The sequence below is a fragment of the Andrographis paniculata genome, unplaced genomic scaffold (assembly GCF_009805555.1).
Source record: "Andrographis paniculata isolate CXL003 unplaced genomic scaffold, ASM980555v1 Contig51END, whole genome shotgun sequence".
NCBI lineage: Eukaryota > Viridiplantae > Streptophyta > Magnoliopsida > Lamiales > Acanthaceae > Andrographis > Andrographis paniculata.
The window spans coordinates 2,246,307-2,268,923 of NW_026137586.1; the positions used below are offsets into that span (position 1 = coordinate 2,246,307).

Consider the following 22,617-nt stretch of genomic DNA (forward strand, 5'->3'; position numbering starts at 1 on the left):
TGAAAAATTAAATGAAAAATATAAATTTTGTTTTAATTTTATATTTATTTTTTGCATAAATTACTTTGATATTGACTAAAAATATATTTTAAAATTAACTTTACTAATTGTGTTTATTTGTATCTTTTATATGTTTTACTATCCAATTTTTTCAAATCATATTTAAAAGTCAATAGAAACACAAATGAACATGTTCATAATAATTTAAAACAAATATTTAAAATTTACAATTCTTTAATTATTTATATAAATATTTTTTTAATAAACAAAAAGGTTTGTTATTTTCATTATTTCTTTGCCAAAGGCTTTAATTATTTGTTAATTTTCAATTCAAGACTTTACTTTCCTATTAAAAACATATTTTACATCTCATTGTATCAAACAACTATACCAATTATGGCTAAAACCACGAACAAACACACTAATCCTTTTAGAGTAACCGATCCCTTCCACGGAGATTCCGCCGAGCATCTCCGTGGTGTTCCGACATTTCTTCTCATCCTACACGCCGTGCGAGTGTGCGTTGGCGCTATTCGGAAATAGTTCACTCCTATGCATATCACCTTCGTCTCGACATTTCAAATTAGTAGAAAATTGTCGAAAGAATGCATCAAATCTCGGTTTCTCGAGACTTAGTTTCTATAGCATTTTTTCGATCATGTGAAGAACCGGGATCATTAAATCACACGTATAGCAAATATGCTGAGAAATTCATGAGAAGAGTAATATCTAAACAACTTCCGATACCTTTGGACCCAAATGTGGGTATTCATTTGCTTGAATTCTCGGACAACTGCAAAGAATCGGCATCCATGCGTTCGATGATTCTGCGCGCTTCTTCCTCGGTTGCTGGAACTACCTTCCTGATCCTATGCCCATTGTTCTTTGCCTTAGCCTCGGGTCGAACCGTGAAAGTGAAGTAAAACCTGTTTGATACCTGTAATGAACCAAAAAAACACTAAGGGTGTGTTCTTCCACCAAAAAACTTACTATTATTTAAATATATACTGTAGTCAGTAATCAACAATTCAATACAAAATATTACCTTTTATGTTTTCGACACATTTCTCCATACTTGACATAAAAAAAAAAATAAAATAAAATAAAAATACTTTAAGCTAAAAACCCAAAACAAACACACCCTAACTATTCGTCTTCCTCGCTTCACAATGCATTGTTTGCCGAACATAAATCGTATGGCATACCTCACTAGACCTAAGCTCCGGCCTTGTGACATGTGCAACGACTTCTACGTTGATCAAGGGCTGCTCGGAAGTTTCAAATTCTGTGTACAAAACGCACGACTTGAAACGCAGGAAATCTCCGACATCCACCTGCATTATAACCAATCATTGGACATTCAGCATTGTATCAAAAACAGTTCAGGTTGCGCATAACAATACTCACAGGTCGGAGAAAATCGACATGATCGACTTCCAAGAAGGAGGGCATCAAGCCAGCAAAAGTATACGCCGTAGAGAAAGCCAATTCAAAAGCGCGGTGCATCAGAAATCCTCCAAAAATCCGACCATGAATGTTCCTCTGCTGGGGCTGGCAAATCAAAGAATTCTCGAGTCGAGTGTCTCTTAGGAGAATGCTATCACGGTCTGCCAAGGCCGGCATGTCGCAGAAGATCCGTCCTTCAGCCAGAAGCACCTCGAATCGGTTGGTCTCGCCATTCTCAACCTCTTTCTTTTCATTTGTAATCTTTGTTCTTCTCAGTTTATTCCGCGCTTCCGCTGCTTCGTAGAGCTTCTTCTCCCGCTCGGTTTCTGGCGACAGCCGATTCACCGGGGCAGCTTTGCGCGTGGTGTAGTCGCGCGCCACGAAAATGAATGTGGCGGTTAGAGCAACGGAATCCGGGGCTTCGGATTTACCTGCTGAATGTAAATTATATATGTTTATGTAAGAGAATTCTTAATGTAATATATGCATAGATGTATCAGTGTAGAGAGACAACGGGATGCAGGCTGAACGACATCGAGCTGAATCTCCATGGAAGACCTGCCGACCCATGTAACTGCGCCGGTAATATGCAGATCAACATTGACGCTGATGGGCTTCTTCAGCACCATTTTGTCGACAGAGGCTGTCACCAGATAGAGCGGCCTAGTCGTGCTATCATCATCCGAACAATGCTGATATATAAATGCATATATATATATAAGCGAGCGTATAACAACATATAACGACATCTGGATCATAACAAGAAAATGCTCTTGCAGTGTTGAGAGTACCAATTCATGTTGGGGAATTTTGGGGAAACAGGGATAGAGAATGAAATCGAAACTAGATGATCGAATGGATCGTGTGATGAACACTTTTAAAAACCTATAATTCTTCCCTGTTTCAAACTCTAACATAATTCAACTTTGAGTAATCCAATGATGCATATTCGATCACAAATAAATTTTGATCATACTAAAGTTATCCTTTCAGTCTCTGTGTATTCCAATCACACTAAAATTAACAATAACTCCATGATCGACGAAAGAATCTCAACTTTTGTGTTGCTAGCCACTACGTAACTGAATATGAAGTGAAATCAAGACACTGAATGTTTTCGTAGCACACATAAGCAACGATGCCGTGATCATATTATCGAATTTTTTTGGAACAGAGCAAGTTTGATCTATGGCTATGAACTTCGATCACGAACCAAAACGTTACTGATTGATCAAAAGTTATCGAGAAACTAATGGAAAGCTTATAGATTGCACACCTTGACTGAAATGGTGCCTGCGAGAGCGTCGAGATCTTCGAGCAGCTTCCCGATTCTGACCTCATTCCAAGGATCTCTGTACTGCTCTCTGAGAGTGTAATCACTGGAGAAGTTGTACAGAATGGTGGTCCTGCTCTGCGCCGGCGTTTTCGTGAGTAATTCACTCTGCGGCGGTGCGTCGAGCGGGGGGTCGAGAAGCCTCTCGAAGATTCTAGACCTGGCCTCCCAGAGGGCGTACGTCACCGGCGAGTGGTACATCCCCGGCCATAAGCTGAGGGGTTTTCTCGTCGAGGAAGCGGAGCCGCTCGCCGCCTTGGGAGACTCGGCAAATGGCGAAGCGAAATTTGAGAAGATGGGGATCGGACTCGGAGGTGAGGAGGAATTCGGTTCCATGATGAAATTAGGGTTCTCGAATTGGGGATTTTGGGAAACCCTAATTTCAAAGGAATTTCAGCTTTTTGGTCGATCGGAGGTTGAATTGTGTGTTTGTTCTTGCTGGCTGATTGATCGGAAGTTGAAGAAAGTGGATTTGGGATTGAGATCGGAGACGCCTCGTGGTTCTGCAGCTGCCGATGCTGATGCTCCAGGAATGGTGGGGAAAAGTTGCAGAAGAGGTGGCGTCGCGGGATTGAATAAGAATTTGGAAGAAACGGGTCAATGCGGGAAGTGATGGATCAAGTGGTTGAGAATATGACCACGTTGGTAACATCTTGATCGGCCATGGACGCCATTACAGACTGTATGTCCTTTTCTCCCAAGTCAAAACCTATAACTACTTGCAAAAACAACGTTTAGTAGATACTTCTGTGATGTTTACGTTGAAACCGCTGTTTGCATACTTCGTCTCAGAAAAAGTGTTTAAATTAAAATATAATTAAAAAATATATTACATTCATTCGGCCATAGGGAATCTCGTTTATTTTTGTCGTTGGATTTTCAATATTACCTATTATATGAAAATATAGTATAAATTTAAAAATATTTATATATTATAATACTAATACAATAATATTTATACAAATATAAAAATATTTTTAATATTAAGTATAATCACGTAAAAATTAAATGAGACTCACTGATAATTAGTAAAAATAATTAAATAGTTTGATTCTAGAGAATATTTCGAACCGATTGAATTCCACCGGCAAAATCACTTTCAGTTGATTTGAGAGTAACCCACCGTTAATAAATTTTATCTGAGAAATTCTAACTTTATAAATATACCCAATTCCACTGTAATCTCCATATGATCTTCCAACATTAAGTATCTCATCAAACTTTTGTTCCCCATGCATTTACCTACTAATTTGGTTTTCCAATTCTTTCTTTTTCATTTTCGATTTGCAAATCTTTTCCATATATTCTTTTGAGGTTTGAAGTGATTTTTCATGTTCCACAACAAACTTATCATTCATTTCCTTTATTTTTCCATTCACTTTCATTAAGACATCGATCTTTTTATTCAACCTCAGAACACAAGTCTTCAATTTGTTATTTTGCACAATAAAGACTATATGCTCAGCAACTAACACATCATACGCCTCAATTAGTTCTTCACAGCGTATTTCAATAAATTCAACATCCTCATTTGCCTCTTTCTTCTCATCATCTTATACAATAAAAGCAACCAATTCGCCCTCCATATTTTCTTGTTTCTCTTGATCAGTTCCTTGTTCTTTGATTTCATCATCACTCCATGTAACTCTCATTGCTTTCGTATCTTTTTTATTGGCAGTTGGACACTCAGCCCTTACATGCCCATACCCATTGCATCCATAGCACCTGATGTCCTCTGTATGCCTGATTTCTTTGACACTTTAACCATTTTGGATTCATCACCATTCTGAATACTGGCCTCAGTGGGAGTACCAAATTTTTTAACATTCTGCACAGGACATCTGTCAGTTGTTCCGACTGTGTTCGGACTGCCTGTCTGATATCCCTGTTGGTTCAGCTGTCTGACCTTCTTATCCTGGATTATGTGAGCCATTCGTTTTTTTATGAGAGCAAGTTCTTCATCACTGTCTTCAGCAGCAACAACAATTTCGGATGTAAGGAAAATTTGACGTTGAGCTTTAGATGCCAAAAGATTTATCTCATAGGTCTTCAAGATTCCAATAAGCTCATTCAGTGACATTTGTGTCCACTTTATTCAATTCTTCCAGAGATGTGACTTTCACTGCAAATTTCACAAATAATATTCACATTAGTTTGTCCACCAACCTCTTCTCATCATATTTCAGACCCAACTGATGTGCTTGACTAACCAAATACTTGAAACGTTTTGTATATTTAAGAATCTCTCATGAACAAATGATCGAACTCTCTTTCAACCGTCTAAAGCTTAGATTTCTTAACCTTCACATCCCCTTCAAAGGTTTCAATTAACGCATCTCATGCTTCCTTAGCAGTAGTGCAAGTAGACACAATCTTGAATAGTGAAATATCCACTCCACTAATGATGGCACTGATCGCTTTTGAGTTAGCATAGCACCGAGCTTTTCTTCAGGAGTGTATTCAATCCTGGGCTTCTCCACAATCATAGTTTCCATCTTATCATCTCCTTTCCTTATCGGATTAACCATAATGGTCTTTTGGGGAGGAGTCCAACCATGAACAACTGAATCTCAGGCTTCTTCGCTGAGTGACATAATGTAATACATCATCTTCATTTTCCAATATTGAAAGTTGTCTTCATCTAGCAGTGGAGGTTTTATCACGAATGTTGTTCCTTCCATTCCTGCCATGATCACGGATCACTCTTCGGTAATATTCGTGAAGAGGAGGCTCTGATACCAATTGTAGGTCCCCAAATGCTCAACTCGCACAAACAGCAGCACCAAACATTTAGAAGAGTAATGAACTAGTAAATACCCAAGACATAGATTAGTTGTTTACTTCTGGAGCAGACTACGGATGCTTACAGTAATAAAGACAATGGAAATAACATAATCAAGATGTTAACCCAATTCGGCTGCACCAGCCTACTTCTGGAGGGTTCCAACTCGTAATCTCCTATGAAAAAACATCGAAACTTCAAAATACATGGATATCATTTAGTCTACTTGTGTCAAGAAATTTTTCATATTTCTTAACTCCCCTCAACTTGAAATCTACCCAGGCTATCTTTCTATTCTCTCTGTTTTCTGATTGTGTTTCTTATATCACATTTCCACACGCTTTCATCATCTAACAAACTCTCCTCACAAATTCCCACTTACCCATTTGTTGAAACCAAATAGATTCTTTCTGTTTCACTTGCAGGACACATCATCACCCGGACCACACTCACCATTACAGGCTAAATGGGTCTCCTTAACAATTGGGTTAAAATAACGAAGGTCCAGTCCTCAATCAAAATCCAAACAAATGACCAGTAACAACATATATATATATATATATATTTCTAGATCGCCTCTTATTAACTTGCTGCAATTTGTTCTTTCCTCAATATCAGATTGACAACAGTTCTTGAATTTTGATACAGTTTATATTATATGTCAAGATTGAAAATATATAGTTTCTCAACATTTCCAACATATTCAATATTTATTATTATTACTTCCTCCATCCATTAATAAAATTATTCATTTTTCTATTTTTGTCGGTCTCGTAATATAGTATTCATTTTTCTTTTTAATAACTATACTATCTACTTAACATTAAAATTACCCTTACAACTTACAATATATTACACAAATATCATTAACTTTATATCATACAATAATAAGGTTATTTTTATCCTTTTAACTTTATTCATACTACATACTATTATAATACTAATAAATATAAAACTCCATGCAAAAAGTATTTGAATACAAAGGAAATATTATTTATATATATATATATATAGTAAAATTTTATAATGCAAAACATCCTAAATCCCCTAATTACACTCTAATCCAAAGCACAAAGCTCATTCATACAAAATTTGATCACTTATCTGTGTGTTCATCTGTATATCATATGGAGCCACCAACACAAGTACATATACATACATTAATACATATATATATATACATATATCTCAATCATTATATGGAGGTTCATGAGCAGCCATGGTGGTGTTCATTCTAGGGTTCAAGGACCTCAAAGTGCATACCAATTTTCGTCTAGCTAAGATTGCCAGGAACCCGAAGCCCGTCGAAAGTTTTTCACGAAATATAAACATAATAAATATTAGCATAGCCGCAAGTTCAGAAATACCGTTGATGAGAAACAGGCCGGCGAATTGATCCAACTTGAGAGGGATTAACTTAGATGGATCGCTGTCGCGTGGCGATTTTCCTTTGAGCCATTTGTTCTCTATTTCGAGAAGTTTTCCTTCTTCTCTAAGCTGAGATATCGCCCTCGACATCTCATGAACCAGCGGTGATCCTTTAGGGAACGCCTGTCGAATTTTCATAGTTTATAAGTTAAAGTTGTATTGCACTACTAGAAAAATGCTATATTGTCGCGGAATATTTGTCGCAAATGACAAGAGAATATATATAATTTTATTGTCGCGAAATTTTGCAACAAATATATAGGCGAAAGCTTCACTAGAAGATTGATTACTTACAAAGCCGAATCCACTTGTTTGGAGCGAGGATTTAACCATGGCGAACTCGCGAGGATACCTTGCTACGAGTGTTTTTATATAAGGTACTTCTTCAATTATCGCGTCCACGCCGCCATTTTTACTTCCTCTTCTTACAGCCTCGAAAACCTGCTCGGGATGTTTATAATGGCTGAATCTGTTTTCGCTGAAAATTTTACTGTTCCCGGTGATCAACCCGTGTATAAAAGAAGAGCTCGAGTAGCCAATTTGCTGACTTCTCGACAACTTAAATTGCGCAACTGTCAATAGCGAACTCAAATTCGCAATGTAGCTCGAGGTAAGTATTAAGACAACGAAAAGCCACACGCCCACGACAAATCTAGAGATATTACTACGCAATCTTTCTCCTACAAAAGAAAAAAAAAAAAAGATTCAAGGGTTATGTTAGTACGATGAATCAATATATTAAGCATGGTGCTGGCAACAACTCAAATATAGTCGTGTAGCACATGACAAATAAACAGACCACATAATTTATGTTAAAATAATATAAATACAGCATATAAACTGACAATATATGTCAATAATCCGCACAACACATACTACTATTGATTTCAGTACATATTAGCACAGAACATCACAACACAAATAACACACAAACCGCACATATGTTAAGTATATCATTACAATATGCTGACCGAGACAAATCAACATAGTAATTCGAGAGATGTGGAGGCCTAAAATGATAGTTGCTAACTTACTGTGAGCATAAACAAGAGTTGAGACAGCAAACCACAATGCAGCCCCGATTTGCTGCGCTATAGAACCTTGAAACTCTTCATTAATACGGTGCTCGATAAGCCAGACGATGAACCCCGTCAGAACGAAAGAACAGGCACTTACTATCCAAAGCTCCATACTGAGTGGCTTCAAGAAAAACCAAGGGTCATTGTTGCTGAGTTTTACCATGACTGCCAACCCTAGATCTGTGTACGGCACCGTGAAGTCGACGTACATTGACCTATTCGAAACTATACTTATGTCTCCCCCGGCAGCGTCGAAAGTCTAAACCACCATTGAAGCAGGTATCAGTTTTAAGTTACTCCAAAGAAGAAAAGCACATAAACAAGAATAGAAGATAAGTGCACAAGATTTGGAGATCATAACTATTTATGGCTATTTTGTTAATTAAAAGATAATTGGGTAAAATAACACAGCACATTCTTAAGTTTCATTAGAAGTGTACAAAACAATATATCTATAGAAATGTAACTACGACAAAGAAGCATAGGACTAATATTTGGATGATTTATATAATATAGAACTCAATGTTTTGAAATTTCTACATAGCATTCTATTAATAAAAATAAATAATGTCAAGGTCTTCTTTTCCTAATTTTATCTAAAAGGCCACGTTATCAAAATATATATATATATATAATAGAACATAGTGTTGTAGTAAAATTTAACGGTGTGTTTCTCCGGCTCAGGTTTGAGCTGGATTAATGTGCAAACAACTTGAGCTGGACGGCTTGGGGGACAGGAGCTCCTGTCTTTTTCTTCTTTTTTTTAGATTTAAATTATAAATATAAATTAAAATTTTTATAATATGTATAATTTAATAAAATATATACAATATATATAGATAATAAAATTTTTATAATATAGATAAATAAAAATTTAGAAATATATATAAATATAATATAAATTTATAATTAAATTATACAAATTAATACACATTTATATTATTATATTTATTACTCATCAAATCAATCATATCAAAACTCTGCCAAACCAAAACACAAAATAAATATCAAAATTCAAACTCATATAAAAATTCAAATAAAAATCAAACTCAAACTCAAATTTCCCCAAACCCAGTAAAGAAACAAGCCCTAAGTTATCTACTCTACCTACCAAGAAAATTTACAAGGCTCTCGTTTAGATATACATTTTTGGAAGTTATATACTAAGGATGGGTAACTTTTTTTCAAAATTATTATATTAAATACATATTTCATTAGCAGCTGCTACTCTTCAATTGAACCATGTGTGGGTACTCAAATACTTTTTCTTTAATTATTTTAAAAAAATTCAAAATTCTAAAAACCTCAGACTTAATTTTATCATTGAAACTAAGTGTAGAAAATATTTCCAAGCTAAACATACTCAAAGGTTCGGCTAGAAACTTACCCCGAGATAGACTTGACGGACAAGGTCAGGGTAGCTGTTGTTTTCATTGTCGAACGGAACATATTCAGGGGATATCTTATCCGGAAATCTGTCGAGAGCAGCTTCGAAAACATCCATACAAAATCCACTAAAAGTTACTTCATTATTTTTCGGACCATATTTAGTGTGTATCAATTCAGGGAACCTTCCTTTTGATGGAATCCCAACTCTAAAGCTTTTTCGACTAATCAAGATCGATGAAATTTGTGGCGCCGTGAATGCAAACCCCGGCCAGACAATACTTTCAAGACTGTTCGCGGAAAAATTGTGGCATGAAGATACACTCTTACTAAGACCATAATTCGACGTCCAAAAACCTACGCGTCTCTCCACTTTACAAACCACATTTAGTATTTCATACTTATCTTGTACTAATTTCTGATCTTTTATCCGAAACTCGCCTCCTAATCCGGTAAATTTGATGTTCTTGATTGCATTCATGATCGATGGACCTCTATTTGAAACTCTTATTCGAGAAAAATCCAATGGTTTTTTTGTCGAAACATTAGCCTGATTTTTAGAGGTTTGTAGTCCTTCATTTTCGACTGCTTTTGCTATAGCCCAAGCGGCGTTATATGCCCAAATAGCAACTATATTCGGCTCCCTGATTGTCGAGTTGGATTCAAAAATGTGTTGAAAATCCCTTCTCCATCTAGAAGTTAAATTTCGAAGCTTATTCGACTCTGAAATGTAGATTCTGAAACCCATTACTCCTATCATCGACCCGCAAAATGAAGACTCCTGAGGTTCCCAGAAATTCATGGCCTTAGTAGTCAAGATCCACGCCGAGCCCTTGCTCATCATCCCTAATTTTTTTGCGTTCACAAATACGCGCAACGCCAAAAAGCGTGACAAGTGAACAACAAAAATAGAGGCATTGATCAGCTTTAGCTTATGAAGTTCATTCCTGATTTGATCATCTGTGGCTTGAAGAGAAATGGCTGCTCGATATGTGATATTGATCGAGTGATCCTCCTCGAATATTATGTCATCAATGTATGTTTGCATTAGTCTTGCGTCGACGGTATCCTCGTAGAAATACACGAAGCTTTTCCATTTGAATTTTTTTATGAAGGAAGCAATTCCATGGAACTGATTGATCTCATCTTCTGCAACTTGAATGAAATAAGGATGATGTTGATGATGTGATGATGGAAATGAAGAAAACGATAAGAGTGGGACTTTAACTTTGTCCCCAAGCCTGGATAGAAACAACTCTTCACTTGAAATTCTTGGGATGATTATTGCATCGACTTCGAAATTCTCCAAAAGATCGAGAGCTGCAGAGAAATAAAAGGAAATTCACAATAATTTAGGAATACTGAGTTTCGCTTATTGTCTTTAGCTAGAATGATTCTACATAAATATTATTAAAAAAACTATAACATACATGTTAATACAATATAGATAATATATATTTTATCTATTTAAAAAAAAAAAAAAAAAAAGTTAACAATTCAATAGATAGGACGCGGCTGCAATGTTGAATGTAAAATTCAGCACTGTACTGAATAACACACCGTGTGCTATCGGATAGTACACTGTATTACTATAGACAACATACAGTATACGTTAATATAATACAAATATAACACATAATATAGTCTTACATAGTACGTTGTAATTATGAACAAATAGCACATGTCTTTATTACATAAGCATATGTTGTTTGTAATAAAAGCATGTACTATTTCAACACCGTAACCTTCCCCCAATATATAATATTAATATTTTTTATATTACCAATCTAATTTTTTAAAACAAACTAATATAAAAATACATTCATCCAAAATAAATTCACTCGAGGTTTATATTTATCCTTTTTTTTTTTAAATATGTTTTACGGAAACACTATGTCTGGCTGAAGTTGAACATACCCCTAAACTCACATTTATTTACATTAAATTAAAACAAAGAAGAAAAGAAAAAAATCTTTATACACAACAAAATGATAGGCTTTGTTCATCCAATTTTTTTTCTCACATTTTTTCAAATATATTACTGATACACTACACACATTCATTATTTTTATGTTCCTATGCGATTCTCCATGCTTCGCGTAAAAAAAATTCTTTTTTAATATTCTCACAAAAAAAAACACAATATTAACATTTCATTTAGCCCGTAACTCAAAATTTTAGTATTATGAAAATATCAAAACACACGAATAAACCTCCAAATTTCATCGAAGAATAATCATAAAAATAATATGACATACTCATCTGTCATTCAAATTTATGTCTACGTTCTTTCTTTGTCACAAAAAAATTATTCTCCGTTTCTTATCTATTTTTTTTAAAATTAGTGTTTAATCAAATGAGTATAAGTTTCGATGACGATAGTAGTATATAATTAAAGAGCTCACCAGCAGTTACAGATTGCAGAGAATCTCCCTTAGAATCTCTGACATGAAGAACAATCCTGGTTCTGTACCCTCCATTGAGGTTGTAAAAGTCCCCCAAAGCCATGGAAATGGAGCTCCGTACGACCTTCCCCTCCCAGCTCGATGATTCCATGTCTGCAATCAGACCAATGTTGATGATAATCCTATTATTATTACTGCCATCAACGGTAAAATCATAAGGCATCGAACCCACGCAGTCATACTCATACGAACTGAAGCAATCAGGAAATCCAAACAACACCACATACAAAAAGATAAAGCCCCCAATCCTCATCACAATTTAAATCTCCAACCAATAGCTAGCTAGAGTGATGGATGATTTGTTTCTTCTTTCAATCATTTATTTATAAATATATATATATATATTATATAATTGGCATTCAATTCAACATCTCCAAGTTGCATGCTAGTCAACGCAAGCAATTATAAAGCGAAGGCGGCGCCATGAAGAAGAAGCTTGACAAAGTCACTCTCTCTCTCTCTCAGGCATTTTGTCAAACACTTTACTTGCCACATTCTTTTGTACTCAAAAAAATTAAAAATTGTTTTCGTAAGTCGTAACCACCAAAGCATGATCTGCAAGGGTTTGGTTACCTAAGATTTGGTTTTGAATTTTAATTTAAATAATGATTTAATGAAATATTTTGTAAATTATGTGTGTTTGGTTGTAATTTTGATTTGAAATTGTTGAGATATGAATTATGATTATATTCTAAAATTCAGGGATATGATTCAAATATAATTTAGATATTATATTTTAAATTTTAGAGATATGATTTGTATATTATTGGTATAAGCTTAGCTTATAAATATCTATGTATTCTTACTTTAATGCGTGTCTGCATACTTGATAGTAAAGTTCATTGGTTTGGCAGCGCCTTGTTTATTTCTTCTTGATTATCTCAATTTTCATGACAAGTCTGGTTTGTTGGTAGGGTAGACTGGGAGGCATCGGATATTGATTGTGACTTTAGGAATCCCTTGTGATTTGCGAAGATGGCTTGTGTCAAAAGTCTCCTGACGGTGTTGGGTCGGCCCGACAGTTCTGGTAGGTCAGGTAGCGGGTCCCGATAGACGGTGCAAGGTGGATAGGGAAGGATAAGGGTTTCGGCAAACACAACGGAGAAGATATCCGATGTGCTCTCATATGGGTAAGTCTTGGTGTTTCTTTGTGGGAGTCAAGATGGGTGATCGTCGCTGTCAAGGTATTCGATGAAATGAACTTCAGTTTTTGGAAGATGCAGATAGAAGATTACTGTAGGGTAAAGATCGAGAGGCGGCGTTGAAGGAGAAACCCGAAGACATGGATGAAGCCAAATACAAGAAGTTCGACAGAAAGAAGATGAGTGTAGTTCGACTAACCCTTTCGGAGAATGTCTCGACTGAATTTGGATCTTGATCTGCCCTTATTGCCGAGAATATGGGTAAATATGAGGCAAAGGGAAAAGGTGAAGATCAATAATGGTTAAAGTTGAAGCCGAAGAACAAGGACAAGGAAGATGCAAGTCGGGTGGTATGTTCGAACTGCAAGAGGCACTTGAAACGACAGTATGCGGCATCGGAGAAGGATCAAGGTTTGGAAAACGCAACGGATGAGATATCCGATGTGCTGATTCTGAGCGTCAGCAGTCCAATGGAGTCATGGTTCACCCGGTCAAGCTCTTGGCTAAAAACGATTCACGCTCCTCAGCCCCAGGACAATCTCTCAAAATACATTGAGATTTTTTGTCTCAGGAGCGTCATTCCACTCATTCAGTGATTCAGGAATCATATACCGGAGGTAATTTTTGTATTGTCTATCTTGCAGATGATAAGAGACTGAAAATTGTAGGTAAAGGGATTGTTCAAATCAGAACAGCGAATAGTGGGGAGTGGAGACTGAATGACATAAGGCATGTCTCGAGTCTGAAACGGAATCTGATTTTCGTGGGACAATTGGGTGAGGTAGTTACTCAACAATTTTTTAAACTAAGTCATGAAAGGTAACCCAAGAATCCATTGTAGTGGCCCGAGGGAAAAGAGATGAAACTCTCTACATGACGAAAGGCATGCAAGATGGAAGCAATTCCGTGACCATAAATGATGACGCAAATTTATAGCAGTCTCGTCTCGGATACATGAGCGAGAAGAGGATAAGGGAGTTCATTTTAAAAGGAAGATTGTCAGGTCTCAAGTTCGTCGATATTGGAGAATGCGATGACTAATTCTTTAGGAAGCAACAAAAGGTGGCGTTCTCAAAAGATGGGAGAGACTTGAAAAAAAAAAAGTTTGAATTGGTCCAAACGAACTTGTGGGGACCAACTCCTGTATCGACCCTTGGAGACTTACAGTACTACACCGCGTTCATTGACAGCGCTACAAATGAGGTATCGGTGTATTTTCTTAAGCATAAATATAATGCTTTTAATACCTTTGGGGGGTGGAAAGCACGTGCAGTGGGAATATAGTGAGCCGATTTATGAGCAATTCAGGAAGACAACCTAAGACCGATAAAGTATAATGTTGAAATGGAAGATGCAATCAGGGAATTGTTAGATGTGAAGTTTGACTATATCAATCTAGATATATGATTTAGATATTATATTCTAAAATTTAAAAATATGGTTTAGATATTATTGGCTCCATGTATTTTCACTATAACATGTGTGCGTACTTTATAGTAAAATTTCTGACTTGGCAGCGCCCTCAACATAAATCATCGTGATCGAATTGGGTTACCAAATTATTGTATTCTTATTTATCTTATTCTCTCAATTTTCATAACAGAAATCAATACTATTCACTAGTCATAATTAATAAAAATATATTATTTTAAAAAAAAATAGTATATATCCAAATATTATTTAAATAAAAAATTATATCAATATCTCAATTTAAATTAATATTATTTCAAAATACAGTCAAATAAATGTAAACTTTATTTAATTTAACAAAGCTCAAAAATATGCAATTAGTTGGATATTTGTTTTTTTTTTTTTTTTTTCAAATTCAAAACAATATTATTCATTTTTTACATATTAATATTACATTAAAATATTGTATAAACAAAAAGTCAAATCAAACTTTTTATTTCAAGTTAATTTTAAATTATAATAAAAAAACCTTTACCATTTAGGAGAAACCATTGCATTTTTTATTTTTGAAATTAAGAAACTCTAAAATGTAGGCCATCCACTGTACTAATTTACTATGAATAGATTATGAATATTTACTTTGAAGTCAAAAAATACTAGTCCGGAAAATATTAGCCCTTTTTTTTTGCATTTTTTTTTATAAAAAAAAAGTGAGATTAAAATTTTCAAACTGAAAGAGTATGCAAGTCTTATAAAAACTTTTGAGAATAATAAAATATTTGATTAAAATAAGTATTTGATTTGATATATATAGATGTATAATTAATATTTTGCTTTAGATAATAATAAATATAGAATGTAAATATTTATTTATTTTTTTAATAAATAGTACCAAATTTAAGTTGAAAACATATGTAAATACTTATGTTTAGGCATAAGTTTTGTTGCAAAATCAAGAAAAACAAATATGAATATCAAGAATCTGTTGACCCAATTAAATCATGATTTAACCTCTGAGAGTGGCAAAGTAAAGTATTTGCTAAATTTAAAATGACAATTACAAAAAAAACTACATCAACTATATATAAATGAACAAATTACATCTTAAAATTGGATCCTAAAAATAGATCCAACAATCAAAATAAACTGTAGACCTTAAAGCATCTACTATTCATTTTTCCTCTTTAAAACAATAAGGGTGTGTTTGGTAAAAAAAAATGAGTTTAGAGAAATGGAAATGGTATCATTTCTCTTGTTTGTTAACTTGAGAAATAAATTATTTTCATTTCTCTATTTTTGAGAGAGAAATTGAGAGAAATGATATAGGAGTATATATTTTTTTAAAATTTTTAAAAAAATTTTTGTAGTATCTAATTTTTATATATATTTTTTAATATATTATTTTAATTTTACAAAAATTGAATTTAATTTATTGTTAAAGTATTTAAGTTTTACGATTTTTTAAGAAATTATACTAAAATATAAAACATCGTATATAATTTATAATTTTTAAAAAAAAAATCACCAAAAATACTTTTCATGAATTTTTATTCGTTAAAACTCTTTTTTTTAATCCAATTAATCATTTATTTTTATTTGATCTATTCATGTAACTGTATTACATTTCTCAATTGAATTTTCTATTTTACCGAACAACATAATTAATTATCAATTCTCTACTCAATTTTATTTCTCTCCAATTCCATTCTCTACTCTCATTTTTCTGTCATTCCATTCTCTACTCTCATTCTCTGTACCAAACGCCACCTAAGGATGTGTTCTTTTGATTTTTTGAATTTCAATATTTTTAAATAATATAATAATTAAATTTTATGTTTTTATGTAAAAAAATGTTGAACTAATGTGCATTGATTTCTATATAGTTTGCCTTTCTTTCGACTCAATCCGGATTTGGAGTGTTGAATTGATTCATTTAGGCCTACCGGTCCTGTCATCACCGCCGCCGCCGGCTGCCACCATTGAATTTGTTGGATGATCAAGATTCTAGCCGGAACACCATTGATACTCGGTTCCGACTAGTAGGGAGTGTTTCTTTTACGTTTATATTTAATTTTTTATTATTTGAACTTCACATTTTTAAGAAATAAATATACAATTTTTTATTTTTATATTTCATAAACCATTGCATCAACTATAATTTAAAAAATTAAACCTCTAAATTCAATCAAATCAAAAAGAAGCACACTTGTCCTGTAAGAGACAGCCTGATGGTGTGGGTGTTGGACGTGTGACCGTGAAGTCATGGGTTCAAACTCCCGACGCCTCAGGTCACCAAATACGATGCAGTGGTAAATGTAACCCACTGAATTTGCACATCAAAGTTTCTTCTAACTTAAAATGTCTAAAAAATCCCAACTTTTTCCACTGTATTTCTCTAAATTCATATCAAATTCGATCAGACATCAAAACATATCGACAAAAACTAAACTCGAACGTACCTTTCACCTTTCCTACCCGTCCCGAGCGACTATCAGCTCGACAACCCGATCGGCGTTCCCGCCGTCCTCCGGCAGCACCAACAGATCATCCTCCGTCGAGAAGTCGTACCGCTGCCCGACTGCCCTAAGCAGCTGGTAAACCTCGAACATACTCGGCCTCTCCTTCGGCGCCGACAAAACACACCTACAAGCAATTTTAAGAAACTGGTAAACCTCGCCGTCGAAACCTTTCCCCGCCAACGACTCGTCGATCGCATCGTTAAGCTTTCCGTCGCTCGACAGCTTCGATATCCACTCCGCAAGATTTCCCTTAAAGCCCTCCAGGGCTTTCGACACAAACGTCGGTTTCTCCCCCGTGACTAATTCTAATAGCACGACGCCGAAGCTGTAGACGTCCCCTTTCGGGGTTGCGACGAGAGTACGAGAATATTCGGGCGCGACGTAGCCCAAGTCACCGAATTCGCCGTTCACGAAAGTACTCAGGTGCGTGTCGATAGGGTTCATGAGGCGAGCGAGTCCGAAGTCGGATATCCTCGGTTCATAATCGTCGTCGAGTAGAATGCAGCTCGAGCTAATGTTTCGATGGAGGATCCGCGGATTGCAACTGTGGTGCAGCCACGCGAACCCTTTTGCAGCCATGATCGCGACTTTGAGTCGAAGAGGCCATGCCATGGTTTTGGCGTCGTCGTCGATCACGTGTAGCTTTTCGTATAAGGTTCCGTTCGGGATGTACTTGTAGACCAAGAGTCGTTCTTTCTTCGCCACGCAGAAACCTAAAAGAGGAACCAAATTACGATGCTTTATATTACCTAAGATAGCCATCTCCGACACGAATTCTTGCTCCGAATGTTTAGTGTCCTTTAGTCTCTTCACCATTAGAGACGTCCCGTCTCCGAGAATCGCCCGGTACATCGTCCCGGTTCTTCCGGACCCGATTATATTTACGTTGCTGAAATCGTCTGTAGCCTTCATGAGATCACTCAGGCTCATCTTTGAAATCGAATTCTCAAACATCGAAAGCTGAAAATCAAAGATCTTAAAATAAGATTTTGACCGTAATTATTCAAAAAAAAAAAAAAAATTGTATCTTGCCTTGATTCGCTTGGCGTCCTTGATGCTCGTCGCCCATTTGTTCCCGAGAGGATCTTCTTCCTTCTTTTTCCGGTAAACCTTTCGGGAATAATAATACAAACCGATAACAATAGCCAATGCAGCAACAACAAATCCACCGACAGCAGCTCCGACGATAGTCGACATACGAGCTTTCTTACCTCGACAAGGAGGCAAAGGAGGACCACATAATCCGGCATTGTCGGAATAGCTAGACGCCGGAATAGTAGCATTAGGGTTCACGAAGTGCGGAACTGGTCCTGTCAACCGGTTTCTTGTCACGGTGAACGTCGTTATTCGAGGAAGCAATCCGATCTCAGGAGGGATACGACCCGTCAGCTGGTTGTCGTCGAGGTGTAGGACATTAAGGAATGAAATATTCGCAATGTTCGAAGGGATCTCTCCCGTCAACTGATTGCCGGAGAGATCAAGAAGAGTGAGAAAATGTACCAATTTCGAAATGTCGTTCGGAATCGTCCCGGTGATATTGTTTCGAGAGAGATCCAAACCAGTCATCGAGTGACAATTGGAAATCCCCTGTGGGAATTCACCGCGTAGTCCCATGTCGGAGAGCTTAATATTTATAATCCTGTTCTCACCATCGTTCCAGCACTCGACCCCATTGAACTTGCAGATATATCCTTCCGTAGTGTTGCTGAAATTCCACGAAGATAAGGAATCCAACGGGTCTTGAAATGACCTTTTAATCGACTGAAGACAATCGATATCAAATTGGTCGGCGTTGCTGCAAGGCGCGGCTACGACCAACCAAATGAGGATGATAACATGAGACGGCGAAAATCTAAAGTTCGACGGAAGCGCACCCGCCATAGCTCGAATATGGATGCAAGAATTCGACAGAAATCAAGATGTTGAGCACAGAACAAGCCACATGTTTTGATGAGATTTCCTGAAACAAAATCAATAATACCAAAAACTGAATACATAAATACATACATACAAGAATTCAAATCTATTTTTGATTCAAAATATCGAATCAAACTCCAGTTTTTAATTGAAATTTCAAATCCAAATCGTCTTGAAACTCCCAAAAAACATCCCTAAATGATGCATACATATAAGAATTCCGAATTTATTTTCTATTCAAAATATTGAATCCAACTCCAGTTTTCCATTAAAATTCAAATCCAAAACGTCTTGAAACACTCCCAAGAAACGTCCCTACATGCACATATATATACATACACACAAGAATTCAAAATCTATTTTTTATTCAAAATATCGAATTGAACTCCAGTTTTCCAATAAAATTTCAAATCCAAAACATCCTGAAACACACCCCAAAACATCCCTAAATGCATATTTACATTCAATTCAATAATTACCCAAGTGTATCAGATCAGCTGTTTTCAATCAGTTTAGAACTCCACGAAATCACTTGCAAAGTCTATTTAAGCAGTTCCATAGACAGTTCATCAGATTTACAAACCTACAAAACCCTTCAACAAATCAATCAAATAAATCAAACAATCAGCACCAAAATAAGCAACCAATCACATAAAAAATCTCAATAACCACAACTAAAGAGCTGAAACAACGACAGCGAAAAAAGGAACCCTAATTTTTACCCAGAATTTTCGAGAGCTCGAATCTCCGGCGCTGAATCGAGAGAGGGGCACACGCTACTGCAAAATCGCAACGATAATGGAGGAGAGGAGGATGCAGTCAACGAAGGAGGCATGAATCAATAGTTGACTGAGAGGGAGGGCAGTGGACTTTTGGGTTCAATTGTGGAAAATCTGAAGAGAGGAGCAGCGGCATTCCTGAATCCTCTTCCCACAGGCAAATGGACGATGAAGATTGCGTGGTTTTGCTCTTGCTTGCTGATCAGCTCCTGCTTTTGGGGATTGACTTGACCGACCCGCCATACGATATGAGTCGCCATCGCCATTAATTGGATCGCTATGCGGACAAGACAAAGCCCTTACTGTATGTGTGTGTAGGCTAACAGAAAAAGATTTTTGAAATTCGAGTACATATACAAAATTCTGTTTATATTTGATTTTGACTATCAGATGAAGATGACACTGACACGTGTCTCTTCTTTGTTTACTCGTATTTCTAATTTTTATTTATATACTCCTCCCTTAATTTCACATTTTTGGTGTATTTATTCGACCTATTGGATTTTAGATTTTTAGCAAGAATTTGTATAATAAAAATTTTGAATTATAATAAATTGGATTATATCGTATAAATATGTATAAACAATATTTTTATTTTTAAATTATTTTTTTAATATAATATAAAAAGTAAAAAATAAATATTTGATTTAATATTTTAAAAAAAAAAAAATTGGATAAATAATACAATTTTGGATAAATTCTTTAAACGAACCCCCTTTGTATCTTATATACCAGTGTAAATATAGAACTTTACAAAATACTCTCTCCATCCCTTTTAAATGGGTTTTTCGGTTTTATAAGAGGTTAAAAAATAATATTTTTTTCTTGATCGGGCACGGGGTTTTAAAAAAAATAGAAAAAAGTATAAATTTTTTAGTTTTTCTAGTAAAGAAAAAAATAGAAAAAAGATAGTACTCTTGACTCCTTTCCTTAAGTACACTGTATTTTAGGTACTGTAGATTAGTAAGTTATTAATAATAAGTTATGATATTATTTTATTATTTTTACATGAGTAGTGTTGTTGGCATTTTAAATATTTTTAGCATTATATATCAATAAAATATATACAATATGCATATCATTTTTAGAGAATAAAATTTTATATAATATAAATAAATAAAAATAATAATTTGTTTATTTATAATTGACTTAAAACTAATTTTATTAAAAATAAGAAGTTTTAAATATAAATATAAATATTTATTTATTGAGGAGAGATATAGAAATAAAGGGGTTTTAAGTGGGTCTTATAAGAGGTTAGAAATTTAATTAAATTGATTTATATTTCTTAAATATGTTTAAGATGAATAAATTTACTAAAAATAGAAATGGGTCATATTTAATGGAACGGATAAAAAAAGAAAAGGGATCCTCTGTGGTGGGACGAATAGAGTATTTTGTTACTAAAAAATGAAATATGAATAAATTTAGATAACAAAAAAAATAATAATAGATTTGGACGACAGATAGAGTAATATTTTATTGGTTAGTGGAAATGTCCGAGAGATTTTGACATTTTTGTGCAATGGTATATTTATAATTTTATAGTAAAAGTTAGTGATATTTTGGTATTAGTGTATTATTATTTTTTCTAAAATTGAAAATAAATACTTTAAAATGATATAGATGAAATTGGTAAAAACAAAAAGAGTGTATTTATTCCAAGATAATTAATATTTCTCGTTAGGAAACAATATTTAAATTAATATTTTTTAATTAGTTAGCAATAATAATAATGAGTTGTAATATTATTTTATTATTTTTAATGTAATTAATAGTATTTATAATTTTAAAATAAATTTAATATATATAATTAAAAAAATTAAAATATGTATTTAAATATTTTAAAAATTATATAAAATTTAGAAAAATATATGCAATTTGAATATCAGATAAAAATTTTCATATATAAATAAAAAAAATATTTGTATTTATAATTAACGCAAATTAATTTTATAAAATGGATACAGTTTTAAATGTAAATAAAAATATATATATTTTTTAAGAGTGATATGAAAATAAAGTGATTTTGAGTGAACATATGATATTAAATATTATATTAAGTTGATTTATATTTATTAAATATATTTTAATTCAATATATTCTATTTAAAATAAAAATGTATCAATTATTATGTAAATGAGAAATATTATCTCGGTCTCACCACAAATGACCTCATTTCCTTTTTGGTACGTCCGATAAAGGATGACCCCTTTTCATTTTTTTTTTTTTTTTTTTTTTTGTAAATTTATCAATTTTAAACATACTTAACAAATATAAATCAATTTAATTAAACTTCTAACATCTTACATGTAAGACCCACTCAAAACCTCTTTTATTTCTATCACTCACCTCAATTAACAAATATTTTTATTTACTTTTAAAACTCCTCATTTTTTTTATAAAACTAATTTACGGTAATGATAAATAAATAAATATTTTTTTTATTCATTTGTATTATATAAAATATTATTATTTATAAAATGATATTCATATTACATATATTTTATTGAGATATAATTCTAAAAATATTTAAAATACCAACAACACTATACATATAAAAAAAATACTCCCTCCGTCCCAGATACTGTGTCTGCTACACTGTAGACACGGTATTTTAGGAGGGATGTAATTAGTAGATAATTAAGAATGTATTAGTGAAAATAATTATCCTATAATATAAATAATTATAAATTAAGATTAAGATAACTAATTAGTTTAATTAAAATTTAAAAATTTAAAATGAGATTAAAGCGTGTAATCATTTTCCAAAAAAGAAAAGTGATATGGTATGTGAGACTGACAGAAACAGGCAACGTGGACATAGTATCTGGGACGGGGGGAGTAATAAAATATTATCATAACTTATTATTAATAATTTAATAACCTACAATACCTAAAATACGGTATACCTAATAAAAGGGCTCTTCT

General features: G+C 34.1%; 3 protein-coding genes across 8 annotated transcripts; all 3 read right to left on the minus strand.

Annotated features, from left to right (window-relative positions):
* Positions 1 to 306: 306 nt before the first annotated feature.
* LOC127253804 (acyl-coenzyme A thioesterase 2, chloroplastic-like) lies at positions 307 to 3,476 on the minus strand. Of its 2 annotated transcripts, none has more exons than XM_051278577.1 (5): positions 2,723 to 3,476; positions 1,961 to 2,138; positions 1,408 to 1,877; positions 1,206 to 1,334; positions 307 to 937 (listed from the first exon to the last, which is right to left on the minus strand). In XM_051278577.1, the coding sequence occupies exons 1-5, from the start codon at positions 3,113 to 3,115 to the stop codon at positions 770 to 772; spliced, it is 1,338 nt and encodes a 445-aa protein (XP_051134534.1). In that variant the 5' UTR covers positions 3,116 to 3,476; the 3' UTR covers positions 307 to 769. The 2 variants fall into 2 exon arrangements, with proteins under 2 accessions (XP_051134534.1, XP_051134533.1); XM_051278576.1 differs by having other exon boundaries at positions 1,408 to 1,880.
* Positions 3,477 to 6,682: 3,206 nt separating this feature from the next.
* Positions 6,683 to 12,174, minus strand: LOC127253781 (glutamate receptor 2.7-like). Of its 2 annotated transcripts, XM_051278549.1 has the most exons (6): positions 12,102 to 12,160; positions 11,860 to 12,012; positions 9,456 to 10,774; positions 8,024 to 8,327; positions 7,284 to 7,669; positions 6,683 to 7,112 (listed from the first exon to the last, which is right to left on the minus strand). In XM_051278549.1, the coding sequence occupies exons 1-6, from the start codon at positions 12,142 to 12,144 to the stop codon at positions 6,750 to 6,752; spliced, it is 2,568 nt and encodes an 855-aa protein (XP_051134506.1). In that variant the 5' UTR covers positions 12,145 to 12,160; the 3' UTR covers positions 6,683 to 6,749. The 2 variants fall into 2 exon arrangements, with proteins under 2 accessions (XP_051134506.1, XP_051134505.1); XM_051278548.1 differs by having other exon boundaries at positions 11,860 to 12,174.
* Positions 12,175 to 16,760: 4,586 nt separating this feature from the next.
* Positions 16,761 to 19,992, minus strand: LOC127253749 (probably inactive leucine-rich repeat receptor-like protein kinase At5g48380). Of its 4 annotated transcripts, none has more exons than XM_051278504.1 (4): positions 19,630 to 19,992; positions 18,491 to 18,950; positions 18,023 to 18,379; positions 16,761 to 17,950 (listed from the first exon to the last, which is right to left on the minus strand). In XM_051278504.1, the coding sequence occupies exons 2-4, from the start codon at positions 18,869 to 18,871 to the stop codon at positions 16,943 to 16,945; spliced, it is 1,746 nt and encodes a 581-aa protein (XP_051134461.1). In that variant the 5' UTR covers positions 18,872 to 18,950; positions 19,630 to 19,992; the 3' UTR covers positions 16,761 to 16,942. The 4 variants fall into 4 exon arrangements, with proteins under 4 accessions (XP_051134461.1, XP_051134458.1, XP_051134459.1 ...); XM_051278501.1 differs by adding an exon at positions 19,387 to 19,490 and having other exon boundaries at positions 18,023 to 18,950; positions 19,630 to 19,991; XM_051278502.1 differs by adding an exon at positions 19,387 to 19,500 and having other exon boundaries at positions 18,023 to 18,950; positions 19,630 to 19,991.
* Between the last annotated feature and the right edge of the window lie 2,625 nt (positions 19,993 to 22,617).